Source organism: Paracoccidioides lutzii, assembly GCF_000150705.2.
Source record: "Paracoccidioides lutzii Pb01 unplaced genomic scaffold supercont2.13, whole genome shotgun sequence".
Classification (NCBI taxonomy): Eukaryota; Fungi; Ascomycota; class Eurotiomycetes; order Onygenales; family Ajellomycetaceae; genus Paracoccidioides; species Paracoccidioides lutzii.
The window spans coordinates 596,565-613,011 of NW_015440959.1; the positions used below are offsets into that span (position 1 = coordinate 596,565).

Here is a 16,447-nt window from a genome sequence, read left to right on the forward strand (position 1 = left end):
GATCATTAAATAGAGCTATCATTGGTAAAATACCGGTCAAGTTCAGTCAATTCTTTCCCGTGTCTGCTGCTGCTTAAACCTTTCTTTCTATCCCATGGAGCGAAACCAGCGTACTCTGGAATTTAGAAACCCTCATCTGCAGAGCACTCTCATTTCTATCGCACGCTAAAATTTACACATTTACACAGCGCTCAACCCCCCATCGAGATTCAACACGCAGTTATTAGCATATTGGTTGGCCGCAAGAAATACGGCTGCATCCGCCACCTCTTCCACCGTCCCAAAACGACGGAGCGGGATAGCTCGCAGCGCCTTCTCTCGCACTTGCGGGTTTAGGTCTTCTTCACAAGTCAGCAAGGATTCGATGAATTGACGAAATAATTCCATTAAGAAAAAGAAAAGAAAAAGCGTGGGTTAGGGGAATATTTCAATCATACCCGCAACCATCCTCGTCTCAATATACCCTGGCACAATGACATTAGCCCTCAACCTCGCTTCTACCTTCATCTCTCCACTTTCCGCCGCAATCGCGCGTGTCAGGGCCACTACACCCGCTTTTGTAGATGCATAAGTCGCTGCCCCAACACCCCCTTTCATCGCATGCAGCGATGATATGTTAATGATGCACTTCGTAAATCTGCTGTTGGTGATGGTATTATTATCATCCATGAGCTTTTGGAGGGAATTTGCTCGCATTACGCGCCGCGACATGGTGCGACAGGCGACTATCGTGCCTTGCAGATTCGTGCGGAGCATGGCTGTGATATGCTCCTCTTTAGTCAAGGGGAGGAGGGAGGAGTAGGAAATGCCCGCGGCATTGACGAGAACGTCAACGTTGTCCTGTATGTATTTATATGTGCGTTAGTATTATATGGAAAGGAGGGGGGTGGAAAGGGGTTGGTTGTTAGTATGTATGGAGAAGCCGCAAAAAGTACCATTAATTTTTTAATCTCTTCCCCCCAGAATGACGGGTTGCCGACGTCCCCGACGGCCAGTGTAAATCGCGGTCCAAACTCAGATATTTCACAGTCCTTCACAGTGACTGTGTCATGGGGCTGGTCATGTACCAGATTATCAAATTCTATACTTTGCATAGGCGGGGTGGCCCGCTGCGCCGGATTGTGAACGTCCACGCCATTACCTTGTGGAAGATCGTCGTTGTTTTCACCCATTGGCCGACCCGGTTCAACGTAATCTCCTCTGTCTTCTTCTTCTTCTAACCTTCTAACAGCCTCCTCCAATCTTCTCCTACTCCTTCCGACAAGAATCACCTTCTCAGCCCCTTCGCGTAGAAATCGACGTGCAATGGCATACCCAATTCCAGATGAGCCACCCGTTACCATGCAGGTTAATCCCTTCAGCGGCGGACTTTGGTGTCTCGCAGACTCCAATGGTTTCCTTGGCTTGTTTGTTGCGTCATGGCTTGTCGAGAAGCTTCTAAGGCACTCTAACTCCCATGGGTCTCGGGATATCACCCGAGCTCTAGCTTCTGGTTTCGCATTGATTGTTTCTGAACCGAGCTGGGAACACCAAGGTGTTGAGATCGGACAGCAACGGACCATTAGCCCACGGGACTGGAAACCCGAGCGTAATTGAGGCAGCCCCAATGGCATTATTGCAACCTTGAAGTATAATGGATTAACAGGTGTTATATCGCCAGTGGTAGACGACTCCTAGGTATTTAGTATGTCAAAAAACTAGGATCCGGTGACCGCTTCGCATTCCCCTGTATATCAGATGATATATGAAATGTTGTACTACCATAAATTGCTTATATGCCGTTGATTGACAGTTGTACAGAGGTGGAACAGCAGCTTGTAGTCTGTGATTGTCGCAATGCATAATAACTCCATATATCCGGTTCACGAATGTTCCGCTACAGCCAAAGCCAAAGTAAACAACTCCCAAATATCAAATGATTGGAGCTAGTTGTTGTTGAACAGGGAAATTATTTGCGCTTCTGGAAGACACAGAAAAAAAGAAAACAACAATGGACGATCAGGGAATCGAACCCTGGACCACCCCCACGCCTGTTCCCAGTGGTTGGGGAATGCGATGCTAAGGGGGTATTATACCACTAAACCAATCGCCCCTGTTCCGGGTGAACAGCGATGACCCTAATTGCCAGTCAAAGCACAGCACACTTCAACCGATCCGCGATTTCTAGGCTGTCAATCTCCTCCTATAGCCGTCGCGTGGTAGAGATAATTGTTATCCAATAGAACAATAGAAGTTGATAGTAGAGCAAGTTTTCAAGGAGCAGGGGGCTTTCACCGGTATCTAGGCCAAAAAAGAATGAAAAACTTCCCCTAACTTCTACCCTCCAGATCTCTGATCCCAGCGATCTATACAAACTCTGCAAAACATTGCCGGTCACCTGACTTGGCGACTCGCATCTCGTCTCAGCTTTCAACTCGCGATGTTCATCTGGGATATTTAGCTACCTAACATACAACATTCTAAATATCAACAGGTCAACATCACCACGAAATCATGACATCACCAGTATAGTTTTTTATGCGCTACCACTTCTCCTCCTCTTCCCCCTTGGATATCCTTGATAGTCTGGAGCTTCTCAGATCCCAATCCTCAATCCCCCCGCCCTTACTGCCAGTCATGTCCACCAAACCCGCTCCGCCGGAGTTCGTCACTCTAGCCTCAAATGATGGATTCGAGTTCATAATACCCCGAAACGCTGCCTGTGTCTCTGGCACGATACGGCGCATGTTAGATCCTGCAAGTTAGTAGTATAGAAATGCATTCCTTGCCCAAATTTTCCATTGCATTTTTGCTCCTCTAATGTTGCAAGCCCCGCGTAATCGTTCTAAGGTTCCTAAGCATATTTTTAAATTTTTTTTTTTTTTATTTCACTAGGTAATTTCTCCGAAGCCGTCACCGGCCGCTGTGTTTTCGAGAATATGAAGTTCGTCCTTGGGACTCCCACCCGCCATCCGTTTTCCTTCCCCTGATCCAAACCATTCCCCTCTGTCACCCAAATGATTTCCGGTATACTTTACAGCCAAGGGGCCAAGTTATTGCTAATCGATTATTATTTCTATCCGGACCCTACAGTGGAGTCGTGCTTGAGAAAGTTTGCGAATACTTCCTCTATAATGAGCGGAATAAAGGACAGAAAAACGTGCCAGACATGGAGTTCCCACTCGAGCTGTGTCTGGAGCTTTTGATTGCGGCGGACTATTTGGATAGTATGCTTTCTTTTTACGATGGTTTCTCTGCTTTCCCTATTTGTTTATGATTTCGAATGCACGACTAATGGTTTCGTCTATAGCTTAAATAAATGAACATTTTACATGTACACCTAGTTTTCTGGAATTTTCTTTCGGAAACGGTTTGCGGGCGCTTTCGGTCTTTTTATTCAAACGGGAATGTGTCTGGTAGAGGCTACAATCGGCGTTTAGTTGGATATCAGTGGCAATCTGGATGGATAAATGTTCTTTATTCTTTATCATTCATTGGGTTCGCAAATTTTACGCTCTTAGTGGCCATTGCAGTGGAAACATAATGCAAGCTGAAAACCCACCACGCATCACGTTCCATCTGGCAAATACGTTCAGAACTCATGGTACCTCTGCTTTGTGCCCATGTTATTTTCTGCGCCTACAGATCGAAACGTCTAACATTGCGATGGGAAGATTGAGAGAATTGATCGAGTTGGAATTGAGGTATTTGTGAGAAAGGCCTCGTTGACTGGCTAGTTCTTCCCACAAACCTCTTATGGAGATCTCCTATAGGGGCTGATGCAATTGGTTTGCTCTGTGCTGATCAAGTCCAATGGCCCGATATGGTATTGTTCGTCAACAAACGAATTACTAAAGACTGTTCCGGGCTGTGCGGATACATTTGTTTTTGCCCTGTGGCAGTTTCTTCTGAGTTATTTTCGTTTCTTCGTCTATTTGCCCAGTCCATAATTTTTCATCTACCCCGCATATGCTCCATAAGTAGACATGAGATTCTCAAGCTATCATTACAAAGTTTGCGGCATACCTTGCCGATGCAAATATCCATATTAAGCAAAATCAATTCCTTTTCAGTCCTGAACCGACTCCGAGCCCCCTGCCCTATCCTATTTTCTACCCCCTCCATTCCCCTTCTGCCCCCCACCCCCAGTTGCCCCCCGACTTCTACCCACCTTATTCCCGCTCCCACCCTGCTTCTCCTCATAGATCCTGACTCCCACAAACCCGGCATCCGCCACTCTCAAAAAGCTCACAACCCCCTGATCAACCACTGCCAAAATCACATTCCGCCACCCATGCCGCAGCCGCATATACATCAGCCGCTCCATCTTCCCTCCCCGTGGCGGATCCAGTGGCGTGCTTTCTAATAGCGCCGATAAGTCTTGCAGGGAGGGGAGGGTAGGGTTTGTGCGCGAGTTTATGACGGCGAGACGGAAGTCCGCAGTGCCTGGGGTGGATTTGCGGAAGGGGGTGGAGGGTTTGTAGACGTGGTAGGCTAGGCGGTAAGGAGGGTTGGTTTGGGGGGGTTGAGGGGGGTCTGGGTGGGTCGGGTTGTGGGTGGGGATTATGGAGAGGGCGCGGTAGATGTCGTCTGTGTTTCAGATTTCTTGAGGTTAGCTGTGACTATGAAGAATGGATGGATGGGATATGGGTGGAAGGAGTAGACTTACGATAGTTACGGTGTATACCTAGCCCGATAACAGGCCCATGGGCCAGACATCCTGTAGGGACGGATTTGTATATCGAATTGAAGAATCGGGACAGGAGGTTGATTAATCCTCCACCACTGCGCTCTTCAGCATGGGTATGAGTTTCAATTCCACTCGTCGTAGAAGAAACAGCCTGCTCAACTGGGCCGTCATCCCAACTCGGTGCCCGTATCACCGTATACCCACCCCTCCTTAAGCCGGCATATACAATGTACCGCTCTAAGGTTAATCCCCCACGTCCAATAAGGCACGCATACGCCCCTTGCAAACTCATCGGGATTCCCCCATCCACATCTTCTACATCTTCATCTCTTCGGTTTCCTCTCCCCTCACCCGCATGCTCATCATCTCCCGCGGGCGTGGGCCATCGGATATCCAAGCTCCCTCGTTCCAGCAAATACAACGCTTCCTCCGGTAGCAGCCACACGCGATTCCAATGGTCAGATCGCCCGACGGTTCTGAAGTGCTGGCCCCGTGGACTAGTGACGCAGACACATGTTCCATTGCCAATCCCATGGGGTGGCGGTGGTTTCTTTCTTGGAGGAGCGTACCGTTCTGTATCTCTCTCCTTATCTTTCTCTTTTTCTTTCCTCTCCTCAACTCCCAAATCCTTCCCCTCATTTGCGACATTCTCATCGCTACTATTATCCTTATCTGCTCTTGATTCACCACCAGCAGGATTCCGCGCCGGCCTCAATAATCCGGTTGGACAGTAGATACCCACAACTCGCGTTTTCGGGTTATGCAGCCTCGGATATGCGAGCGCATTGTGCATAGCATCCCGCGACGCGGCGAGAACATCAGCCTGGCGCAGTGTCGGGTTCGGTTCGAAGTCCTTTTCTCCACGGCGCGGGAGGGAGGCGGGTTGGGTGGGGTCCGGGAGTCTAGGTGAGATGGTTGATGGTCAGCGGACTAACAACTATTTAATTTAATCGTGGAGGACGCGATAGAAAATACGAACAAGGAGAGAGAGTTTAGGAAGCGGAAGTCTTGGGTTTCGTCGGATAGGTCCTGGTCAATGTGTGTGATTTGGTCTTGTGCGGAGGTAGGATGGATGAGGGCATCTTCGTCGGCATCCGCCATGTATATGCGTATTTAGGTTCGGGATTGGGATTTTAGGTATTTGAGTGTTAGACGAGAGACTGTTATTGAGAAGTTTTCCTGCTAACGTTAATTTGTTTTGTAGATGTTATTTTGACTTGCGTCGTAGCGGTTCAGGGATGTTACGTTGATGCTGCAGCTTAGAGTTCTTTAAATATTTAAGAAATCCTTAGTTAATCGATAGGAAAACTTCTTTACCCTAAAGTCCCCTCAAGAACGAAAAATCCTAGAAGGATCTTTTCTATATAAACATATAAAAGAAGAAATAAAGAATTAATAGAAAAATATATATCCTAATAACTCAGCCTGTCCTTCAGACGTATTCCATAACTCCCTTGCTAAACTCCTGGTTAAAGCCACCCCTTTCACCACATCTATTAACCATCCGCACGGTTCCTCGCTGTTTAAAGTAACAACTCTGGGATATAAAATGCCACCAGCCTCAGACACTGTCAATCACCATCTGATATCTCAAGTAAGCTCTTTTAACTACCTAACAGGCCTTTTAGATTCTATCGTTTTCTATTCCATATCCCTTTTCATGACCCCTTACGTATACCCACTCCTCTTAGATATCCACAAACCTGTCAAACACCCTCTCCTCCTTCGGGCCTTCGTCTAGCCAATACGCTGCAGTGCTGGATATGTTGAGAGAAGGTATTCTTCGGGAGTTGGAGAGGGAGAGGAAGAGTGAGAGTGTGGAATTGAGCTGTGTGCGGGTTGATAGTAGTGGTAGCGATGGTGAAAACATCATTGAGGGGTTGAGAGAGCTGTTGGAAAAGGCGTTACGTGTTTGAAAGAAGATAGCTGTATAAACTGAGAAGTGAGGACAATAGGGTTGGGTTTGTACGTGGGCTTATAGACTTCAGGATAAAGCTACATAACTAGGTACTATATCGTAAGGAATGTCCTAACCTACAGAGGGGTAAACAAGATTATACTTATTTTTATCATTAGATATTATATTCCTCCACCGCACCTTTTCACCAAGAAATTACGTGGAATTGGTCATTCATTCAATTCAAAAGGGCTTAATTGCATAGCCCGCATATCATATGTTATATTCATATCCGTGCAGGAGAATTATGAATAAGAGTACATAAAAAATGAGAGGAGGGAGAGGAGGAAGAAGAGAGAGAAGAAAAAGAAGAAGAAGATAACAAAAGGGGAGGAAGGGTTCCCAAGATGAAAAGTACGAAGGCGAAAGGATAAAAAGGGGGTTCAAGAAGATTAGAGTATTGGAAAATGGACAGGCCAAAGATGAAGTGGAAGGTAGAAAGCTGCTTAGAAGTGGATATAATAAGAAATAGAAACGAAGAAAGAAGAGGAGGAGGAGAAAGAAGTCAACAAATCAATCAAGAAAAGAAGAGGGTCACTTTTAAAGGGGGGAATATAAAATGAAATGAAAAAAAAAAAAAAAAAAAAAAAAAAAAAAAAAAAAGCCAAATCAAAGCGCCTGCTCCCGTTCCTGCTCATGCGTCCAGTTTCCATTCGATCATTTCATCCATCACAAAAATAAAATAACAAAGACAGAAATTTGACAAAAAAGACGCTAATGAATCGAATCAAAATGGAACCCCCAATGAGTACTCCAATGCTAGTGGCAGATGCAAACAAGAATCACAAACGAAAAAGCCAGCAAAAAGTCATATCCAGGTGGAAAAGAAAAGAAAGAAACAGAAAAATCCCGAATCCCTGAGCCTGGGGTTTCGTATAGCCGTAGACAAAATATACCACAGGTACCATATCATAAATAGCACCTCGTAAAATGCGAACGGGTTTGTGTAGATAACAACGTTTGTTGCGGAAGTTGATAGTGGATGATAAGGGGCCGAAGAAGGGAGGAATCAAAAACCGACAGGTGTGGTGTGACAAGAAGGGGTGCGCGGGCATCAGGAATAAGATGATGGCTAGGAGTGTGCAGAAGCCAGCTAGCCAGCCCAGCTGGCCAGCGAGGTCAAGTTAAGAAGGGATGTATTGTGAGATGGGATGAGAACGGCTTTTGGGGAGGCGGGGTGTATGAGATGTGCCGAGATAGAATAGAGAAGCAAAAAGAAGTCAAACAAAAGTGAAAAGAAGCATTTCGGGATGATGTGTCATATATCATGATTAGATAGTCAAATAAAAATCAAATCAAAATCAAGCAGTCAAACCTTGCTTCACCTGCATGTTGGGGATGTTTCCATCTTTTTTTTCTCTTCTCTTCTCTTCTTTTCCATTTTCTCTCCCCCAATATCCTTTTCTAATCCTAACATCTCTAATCCTCCAACTTCTCTTTGGTTGTTTTTAAGATCCACCCCCGGTTTTCACATAAACTTTTAATCTCTCTTCCTTGCATATTTCTTTGATTTGTTCATTTTTAATGCATGAGCATTATTTCAGTTCCCATTATGGGATGGATGGAAGAAGAACTCGACATGACCCCGGAAGGACGGGTGGATGGATGGACAATGGATATATGGTGGTGATGGCATTGACCTAAAACATTAGATCAGAATGTCACCGTCAATAGGCAGGAGATAGGTGTGAAGTGTATATTTCGTTTTCGAGTTCCCGTTCAAGTTCGTTTTTCTCCTGCGTGATGCGAACAAACGCACATGCGCTGGAACAGGCTGCATGTATGTACGAATAGCCCAATTCAATCAATCACCGGCTTCTTCACATTGCCAACAATAGCAATGCCCAGATACTTCCGGGCTTGCGGGTCATGGACGCGAATGATGGTGGGGAGTGGCAGCATGGGATTGTCGGGGTTGATATGTCTGGCATCTCGGGCGGCTTGCTCGATGGCTTCCATTTCCTCTTTACAGCCTGCGTGGTCGAGTGGGCACACTACGATTGGCTGCCGGAGCACGATGTCTCGTGCTGAGGTTAGGTGAGCCTGGTGAAATGTTAGTGGATGGGGTCACAATGGAAGGTTTGAATGGGGCTGATTATGGAAAGATAAGAACAAGGTTAAGGATAGTATATCGCACCTTTACAGTTAGGTAGTATTCAATCCTATATAGGGACGCAGTAGTGGTAAATCCGCTAACAGCGTACATCGGGAACGCTGGTTTCCCCCGCGGCAGGATGCCCTCTGAATCTCTTAGATCTCTTGAGGGAAATACAAGGCCTAGATTTGAGATATATCCCGCCTCCGGCAGCTTCAAATTAACGTTCTCCGTTCGTTTTGTGAGAGTTTTGGTTTTTCGTTGCGGCTCGTCGCCTTCGTGGTTATAGATTATCTCCTCGTCGATGGAGATGGTGATTTTTTGTATTGTAACCCGTCGCGCTTTGTTTATCCAGTCCGGATTGGGTGAGAGTTTGACGTATACGCTGATCGGGTCCAGGGGTCCGTACGACCACCGTGGGAGGGATATTCCCAGCCTTACTAGGTGGTCTGTGACTTTCTCCGATGACTCGGGCCGATTATACATGCCAAATGTGGAAAGGGTATCGTATCTAGAGATTGGGACGGGGAAGGCGTATTTCCTCTGGTCTGATGGACCCTGCTGTACCATTACAACCAATTCGTAGTATGTCTCTGCTGTTCGACTGGGCAATTGTAGACTTGCTGGTGGTAGTCGTCTTGACGCTTCTTGTCCGCCTCGACCGAAGGGAATGAAAAGCACGAAAGGGAGGTCCATTGCGATGATTTCTTCATGGTCACGTCCCATTGCACATCGAAATAGTAGCATCTCCTTCCCCACAATATCTGTTAGTTCCTTCCGAGGGGCAGCCAGATGTCTTTTTGTCACTGAATCTGCCGACGGGTGTATGGTTTCTCGTCGCTGGAGACATATTGTGACCATGGAGACGTGGACTGGAGCGGAAACACCGGTGCTGGGGCGAATCTCAACCTTGCCTTCAATGCGCGGCTGAACGTGTAAAAGAATAAAAAGTGATTAGCAATGGACGCAAAGTTACAGACAAGCGCTTGCTTTCCTAGGCCTCACAAATATGCTTTCCCGGGATGGAAAATGCGAGTTGGCTGTGGCGTTAAGTGACGTGCATGGGAGCGGGTGGGGAACATACCAGGGTCGCGGATATGCCGGGGTAGCCAACGAGAAAATTACCATTGGGGGGGCCCGACACACGGACGAATACGGCCATCTTGTTCCAGAGCTTCCTCCTAACTCACCATAAGAAGTGAATCGGGGAGCGGGAAGGGGGTTCGGGATGTTCTGCGGCGGGTGCAGAGATCGTTGATTGCGGTTAGCTTAGAGTTAGCGTATGGGCGATCGAGGATCGAGAAGGAATATGCGCCCGGTCTTCTCCCACCATCCGCTGGCTTGGCGGGTACTGGCTCCTGGTCGCAGGGGAGGAGGAGGGGGATATGTGATGAATCGCGGCACGGCGCTTAGAAGGACCAGAACAGAGGGCGTGTGTGGGATGTCAACTGGGAGATTAGGTAGAGCAGAAAGACAAGAAGATTCCGGTGGCCAGGAGATGGGGTTGGCTTGGAGTTGATGGTGGAGAGGCGGTGGTGGGTTAGGTAGGGGTTGGTTGGAGGAAAACACGGCCTCCGCCTGGAACACGGTGCAACCGCAGTGGTGGCTGACACTAACCGTGATGGTGACGACGGGACGAGAAGCGCAGCCGACAAACGGAGTTCCAGGTTGGTTAGCTGACTGGCACGCCTATTATTTTATTTATTGCTGGCTGGGCGGGTCCACATTTGACAGGACCAGTCAATTTGACGGCGGATTGAGAGGGGCTTAAGTTACCATGGGAGCCTGGAGAAGCTTGAGACAAAAGTCCGGTAAAGCGTCTAGACGGTTGGCAACAGACCACCCGCAGCAATGTGCGGAGCAGTTATTATTTTATTGCTGGTAAGTGGAAGAAGAAGAAGAGAAGAGGAAGAAAAGGAAGAAGAGAGTGGCACAGAACTAAACACACAGCGAGTCTGACGATTAGTGGGTGGAAGGGCTTGAAGAAGGGCAGCCTGCCCCGTTTTCACCCAATCTATGAATTCCAATCACCCCCTCAGCCAAACACCAACAACAAACGACAACAACAACAACAACGAAAACAACAACAACAACAACGACCACTGAGTCCTTAAAATTGCTGGTTTTTGATGTGGAAGAGTTTGTCCGTTATTCATGTTTGTTCCGTATGTATTTGACTGTATGATTGCTGTATCAATACAGGCTGCCAGGTACTTGGTACCCAGGATCGGGTCTTGGCAGGGGCGACCCCAGAGTCAAGTTGAGACTCTCGGCCCGTACCCGGTACATAACATCGGCGCACGGATACGTTGTGTGTACCGTAACAGCACCGACTTTACCATCACAAAGATTAAACCCACGGAAATTGGATGTTCAGTTCAAAAGAGATATTCAACAAAGTTGCCCTATGATTCTGAATGAATTAACAGCCATGCCTAGAGGGCGGAGGACGGGGAACGTTTCCTTCCCGCTTCTGGCGGGGCTCACGAGTTAATCGCATCTTCGGCCAGTAATTAGTTACTCTAAACCACCCCAAACAAACGCAACTAACTGCACTGCATAAGTTACAGGAACGGCCTGTCCAGCATCCACTTTAAATAAAATCCAGTCGTGACAAACCCCATCCTTCATATGACTCCAATAGTCATTGACACTTCCAAAGTTAACCACCTGGTCTGCAAAGAAGTTGAGAATCCCATATCTGACTCGGAAAGCAGCGGAACCAGAAGGGGTTTTTTTTAAGGTTAAACTTTTCTCTTACCTCTCGCATTCAAAACTTCTGGCCAACACGCGAGCCAGAACCAGGGATTGTATGTCCTGTCACTTGCTGCCTTGGGCCTGACGGGACCCACAAATTTCTTTGCCAGGACACTCGCGCTATGGAGGATCATGCGGAATCGAAAGGAAAATACGGTCTGCTCAAATGAAATCATCAATTTGCAATTGTCCGATTACCCATCCACCAACACCACGTATTTATCATCGCCTTGCTGGATGATGGAAACTCTGGGTATGTTGGTGTCATTATTAATCCTGGAATTCCCAGCGTTTTAACTCCGCGCTTTGAAAATGTATATACCAAGATTGGGATGGTATGTCGTGATCATCAGGTTCACTGGGTTGAGAGTTTATGGTCACTGCCTCCATATACCGCATAGATATTCCCTCGAGTTGAAACAAAATAAGCTTCAACAAGGAGAGTTCATATTTAAGGGGTCAACTATGGCATAACGGGTAGCCATTGCAGCCACCTGGCCTTTAAACTATGGGATGCCTCCACGGACCTCCACGGATTACCAATTGACCAGGAAAGACGCAAACAAGAAAAAAAAAAAAAAAAAAAAAAAAAATTAGGGACAGGATACTTTAGATGCGCTCTTTCTATTGTCTCCGGAAGACTTTGGTGGAGGAGCTCACTGCCATTCCAACAACGGGAGGGAGTATCTAACAAGGCGTCAGCAGAACTAATCCGGCACGAATTATCTCTGGATTCAGCTACGTTAGTTATATCTGCAGTAGTTCCTCATCATCCCCGTTTCCAGCAGGATCGGCAATGAGTGTCTAACACCACAGAATTACAAAATTATTCCACCGCCTTCCATCTACACCGATCGAGCCAATGTAGCACACAGATGTATGTACATACATAGTGCCTCGGAACCGAAATCGATACCTACCTGCATGCTTCACTTGCGGAATACCCGTTGAAACAGAACGTGTGCTAAGGGAAGATCCGCTCTTCCTTAATCGAACTGCTCTGCTGCTAAATCAGCTCTTTTTTAGTCATACATAATTTAATGACTTACGCTCTGTGCTTGGGAAATGGGTGCGCTCCGCTATGTTCTACATCCCCGTACAGGACAATAACTGTACAACCGTTGCTTTGAAATGAGGCTGAATGCCACATCCGTTTTAGATATGAGTTGTGTGGGCAAATTGATTGCCATTCTCCGTAGAATAGGTGGGATTCTGGATAGCATGATGTTACGGATTCTAAACCATGATTTATTTATTTCTTGTTGTCATAAATATATGCATGCCTACCATAGAAAATGTTGTCTGAAAGGGAATTAGGCTGCCCAATCTACTTGAATCGCGATGAATTATGATTTACTGGGAAAGATCCTATCTAGCGATTAGGTATCTGCCTTTCTCCCCTCGTCTTGCCTATTAGTCTAAATCCGTATGGAGTTTTTATCCATCTGTTGCCTTTGGTTAAGTCGTTGTTGTATAGTTATATTCCAACCGCCTAAGAACCCCCGCCGCTATGCCGAAATAGGAATAGCTTCTGCCAGACTCATCTTGAGAGATTTACCCCCAAACGTCCCTCACTATATCAGTGGAGTAACTCGAACAAGTCGCAGACTTATACGATCCTCACCAGCCTATCGAATGCAGTTGATAAGGGGGTTTTGGCCAGGATGTCAGTAACGGTAAGCCATTAACAAACCCATCAATTGGTCTAGAAACCACCCGTTTTCCCCGCATCTCTTCTTGACCACTGCTTGACATATTCCCTGTCAACCAGCTCCATACCACCCATGGCGATCTCAAAGTAGAAGTATTCCACGAAGCAACACCAAAGACTGCAGAGGTATGTACCCTCCCCCCCAAGATAGCCAATCTTGAGCGCTCCCTCTCTCTCTCGCTCACCATGCCAACCGAAGCTGATAATCTTTAGAACTTCCTCGCCCTCTGCGCTGCAGGCGCATACAACAACACCCCCTTCCACCGCTTAATCCCCACCTTCATGATCCAGGGCGGCGACATCTCCCTCTCCAAAACAGACAAACCAGCCTCCCCCCTCCCCTTCGAGATCCCCAAGGGTGGCACATCAATCTACCATCCCGCCCCTCTCGCCCATGAAATCCACCTCCCCACCATCCGCCACAATACCCGCGGCATGCTAAGCATGGCTAGCAAATCGCTAAAGACCCAATCTGCCTCTGGAGCTGTGGAGACGACGGAAGTGAATGGGAGCCAGTTCTTCATTACGTTTGCGCCGGCGCCTCATCTGGATGGGAAGAGTACCGTGTTTGGTAAAGTGTTGGCTGCCGGGGAGGGGGAGCCAGGCGGGGTGGTGCTGGAGAGGTTGGAGAAAGCTAAGGTGAAGATTGATAAGAAGGGGAGGGTTGTGCAGCCTGCTTCGTTGTCGGAGCAGGAGGTGAAGGAGAACGGGTGGGAGGCTGTGGGGATTGAGAGGGTGACGATCCATGCGAATCCGTTTGCGGTGTGATGGGTTGATTTTATGTTGGGCGGGGAGTTGAGTACGGAATATTGTTTGGCCGGATTGGACATGTTTGATGTATGAATATCCTTATATATATGTGTTATTTTCGTGTTCCCTATTTTCGTGTTCCCGAGGGATGAAGTGTTAACCTTCTAGCTTTTAAATACAGGAGATGCAAAGCGCAAAACCATGATATGGACACTATACGATCGCAGGCAGCCCATACGATAAACCCAATCGTGCGCAGATTTCGAGGAGGCATGATCTGCGACGACTTAACTCGACTCGGTTCGGGTTAATAAGAACGGAATAACGAGGAGGGATGGGCACTTTTGACCCGGAGCACCTGGGTTGAGTCCATTGACCGAATACATCAGGAGAATAACCTGCCCAAACAACGGAGAGAGAGATGACTGGTACTTTGAATGGAGTGAGAGGTGCCGTGGCTGTTTACTAGCTACAATATTTGACACAGCTGGCGGTCAGGAAGCCAGTATATGCAGATACAAAGAAATAAACCAAGTAACCTGTGCAGTGAAGTTGGAATGTCCTTGCTTCATGGGAGCTATTCTATTTATTTCTAAATTTTACGAGGGGAAAAAAAAATTCACGCGGAGCCAACATGGTGCTAGTGGTAAAAAGATCGGTTTTATTTCCTTTCCCAGTAGACAAGAATGTGTTTTTTGTAGATGAACGGGGGTAAGCTGTTTTAAGAGGCTCATAAGGTCCAGGGGAGATGGTGAGTAAATAGAGTCACCTATGCAAGTTCATAGAAAAACTGAAGAAGCAAATATCGTGTCGCCATATCGTCCATATCCATCGCTTTCGTAGAGGGTCAACTTGATAGCAAACTTATATTCTTTTTCCATTTTTAAACAAAAGAAAATGAAGCAAAATATCAAAAATTGTTATGATTTCTGTTCCTTCTCAGCCGACGGAGCGTCGACTATAGCTTCACTATCCTCCCCGTAGCCCTCAGTTTTCATATCCTTCAAACCCAATTCATCCTCCTCTTCATCCGTGCGCTTGTAATCTTCAATCTTAAGTCGCGGGTCTGGCTCTGGCGAATAGAGGTTTTGCACATAGCTATTAGCCAGCGGATCCTCCAGCGTGATCGTAAACTTCAAATCACCCCTGATGGCGGAATTGAGTCGTGCAAAGAACAGATCCCAAAGCGCCTTGTCGTCTGCTTGCATGGAGTCACCAGGTTTGATGTCCTCATCTCCCATCTCGAAAATCTGTCCGTGTAGCTGGTCGCGAACTTCGGTCAGAAGACCTTCAACTGTTGTGAATCTGCCTCCCAACGTGCCTGGCTGGACGGAGAGGTCGAGCTCGCTGCTTGACAGGGCGCAGGTGTCTGACTTTAAGATGTCGCGGGACAGGTCTTCGATCGTGGCTACTTCGAGAGTGACTCTTCGTCCCTTTTCGGGGACGGCACCGCCTGTTTTCACTTCGTTGGTGCGGTATCCGCAGTGATCGCAGACGGTGCTCCAGATGAACACCTCCTTGAAATGCGGGATGTCAACTTTCTGCATGTTGACCGCACAGACCTTGCTGCATCCGGGACATTCGGAGGGCAGGGTATAAACTTGTCCGTCAATGATATCAAGATCTTCGGGATCACCTGCGGATGAGGACATGGCCATGTTGGCATTCGCATCTGGCTTCTTTTCCTCTTCCGCGGAAAGCCCAAGCTCCTCATTTTGCTCTCGAGTTCGGGGATAGCCTTTGCGCCTGTATTTGCTTCCTTCGTCATGTGGGGCTGGCGCAATCCATGAATTGCCCGTAGGGTCATCGAGGGAAACGGTGAACGGGAAGGATTCCCCCTCAATCATCAGTTTTAGCTTCCCAATGATGCCATCAAGTGCCTTGTATAACTCTGGATCAACCACCTTGCGACTCGGTTGTTCAGCTTCCAACTGCGATAGAATTTTGGTCAGGATTCCTTCAATATTTGTCAATTGCCCTGACTCCTTTGGCATTTCAATACCCAGAGTTTCCAGCCGGAATACTGAGCTGTCACCCTTGACAACTTGACGTTCGAAATCGCTCTTGTCTGTTACCTCAAGTGTATACTTAGTGCCATGCTCTTGGATCTCGCCTGCAGATTTAATGGAGTTGTTTTTGAAGAAACAGTGGGGACACTCGAAAGATTCTAAAAGAACGTCGCGGAAAAAGGGAATTTTAAGCAATAGTAGTTTCGTAGTTCCCTAGATTATGGAAACCAAATTAAACAAGGCTTAGCTAGGCTTGACAGAAAGGAGGCAAACATACAGTTTGCTGGCAGTTCATACACATACTCTCCAACTGCATAAGCCCCGTATCGTCATCTGTTTGGATCTTGTTGTGACTCCCCTTCTCATCCTTACCGGCCTCCTGCTTCTGAGCAGCATCGTTGAGGTCCATATTTCTCATCTGGACGTTCGGAATTTTTTTTCTGATTGTTTGCTCTCTGTATTCGGTGTAGGGATGGTCTGGGAGGCTGGAGCTTCTTCG

General features: G+C 47.2%; 8 protein-coding genes and 1 non-coding gene across 9 annotated transcripts; 4 read left to right on the forward strand and 5 right to left on the reverse strand.

Moving 5' to 3' along the window:
- Positions 1–180: 180 nt before the first annotated feature.
- On the reverse strand, positions 181–1,613 carry PAAG_05165 (3-oxoacyl-[acyl-carrier protein] reductase; the record flags this gene model as incomplete). The annotated part of the gene is made up of 3 exons (XM_015845488.1): positions 181–341; positions 438–840; positions 936–1,613. The coding sequence occupies 3 exons, from the start codon at positions 1,611–1,613 to the stop codon at positions 181–183; spliced, it is 1,242 nt and encodes a 413-aa protein (XP_015699714.1).
- A 378-nt stretch (positions 1,614–1,991) lies between these two features.
- On the reverse strand, positions 1,992–2,092 carry PAAG_11996. The gene has a single exon. It is a non-coding gene; the product is annotated as a tRNA-Ala (tRNA).
- A 524-nt stretch (positions 2,093–2,616) lies between these two features.
- On the forward strand, positions 2,617–3,256 carry PAAG_05166 (hypothetical protein; the record flags this gene model as incomplete). The annotated part of the gene is made up of 3 exons (XM_002792984.2): positions 2,617–2,740; positions 2,875–2,923; positions 3,073–3,256. 3 exons carry the CDS (start codon positions 2,617–2,619, stop codon positions 3,254–3,256), a joined length of 357 nt encoding a protein of 118 aa, XP_002793030.2.
- An 828-nt stretch (positions 3,257–4,084) lies between these two features.
- On the reverse strand, positions 4,085–5,770 carry PAAG_05167 (hypothetical protein; the record flags this gene model as incomplete). The annotated part of the gene is made up of 3 exons (XM_002792985.2): positions 4,085–4,569; positions 4,649–5,571; positions 5,649–5,770. 3 exons carry the CDS (start codon positions 5,768–5,770, stop codon positions 4,085–4,087), a joined length of 1,530 nt encoding a protein of 509 aa, XP_002793031.2.
- A 448-nt stretch (positions 5,771–6,218) lies between these two features.
- On the forward strand, positions 6,219–6,585 carry PAAG_05168 (hypothetical protein; the record flags this gene model as incomplete). Its single annotated transcript, XM_002792986.1, has 2 exons — positions 6,219–6,263; positions 6,361–6,585. The coding sequence occupies 2 exons, from the start codon at positions 6,219–6,221 to the stop codon at positions 6,583–6,585; spliced, it is 270 nt and encodes an 89-aa protein (XP_002793032.1).
- A 1,841-nt stretch (positions 6,586–8,426) lies between these two features.
- On the reverse strand, positions 8,427–9,883 carry PAAG_05169 (arrestin domain-containing protein; the record flags this gene model as incomplete). Its single annotated transcript, XM_002792987.1, has 3 exons — positions 8,427–8,669; positions 8,764–9,648; positions 9,806–9,883. 3 exons carry the CDS (start codon positions 9,881–9,883, stop codon positions 8,427–8,429), a joined length of 1,206 nt encoding a protein of 401 aa, XP_002793033.1.
- A 615-nt stretch (positions 9,884–10,498) lies between these two features.
- Positions 10,499–10,835, forward strand: PAAG_05170 (hypothetical protein; the record flags this gene model as incomplete). Its single annotated transcript, XM_015845489.1, has 2 exons — positions 10,499–10,574; positions 10,672–10,835. The coding sequence occupies 2 exons, from the start codon at positions 10,499–10,501 to the stop codon at positions 10,833–10,835; spliced, it is 240 nt and encodes a 79-aa protein (XP_015699715.1).
- A 2,307-nt stretch (positions 10,836–13,142) lies between these two features.
- PAAG_05171 (peptidyl-prolyl cis-trans isomerase) lies at positions 13,143–13,957 on the forward strand (the record flags this gene model as incomplete). Its single annotated transcript, XM_002792989.2, has 3 exons — positions 13,143–13,154; positions 13,250–13,315; positions 13,403–13,957. 3 exons carry the CDS (start codon positions 13,143–13,145, stop codon positions 13,955–13,957), a joined length of 633 nt encoding a protein of 210 aa, XP_002793035.2.
- A 902-nt stretch (positions 13,958–14,859) lies between these two features.
- PAAG_05172 (zinc finger protein zpr1) lies at positions 14,860–16,357 on the reverse strand (the record flags this gene model as incomplete). Its single annotated transcript, XM_002792990.1, has 2 exons — positions 14,860–16,161; positions 16,226–16,357. 2 exons carry the CDS (start codon positions 16,355–16,357, stop codon positions 14,860–14,862), a joined length of 1,434 nt encoding a protein of 477 aa, XP_002793036.1.
- Positions 16,358–16,447: the final 90 nt, after the last annotated feature.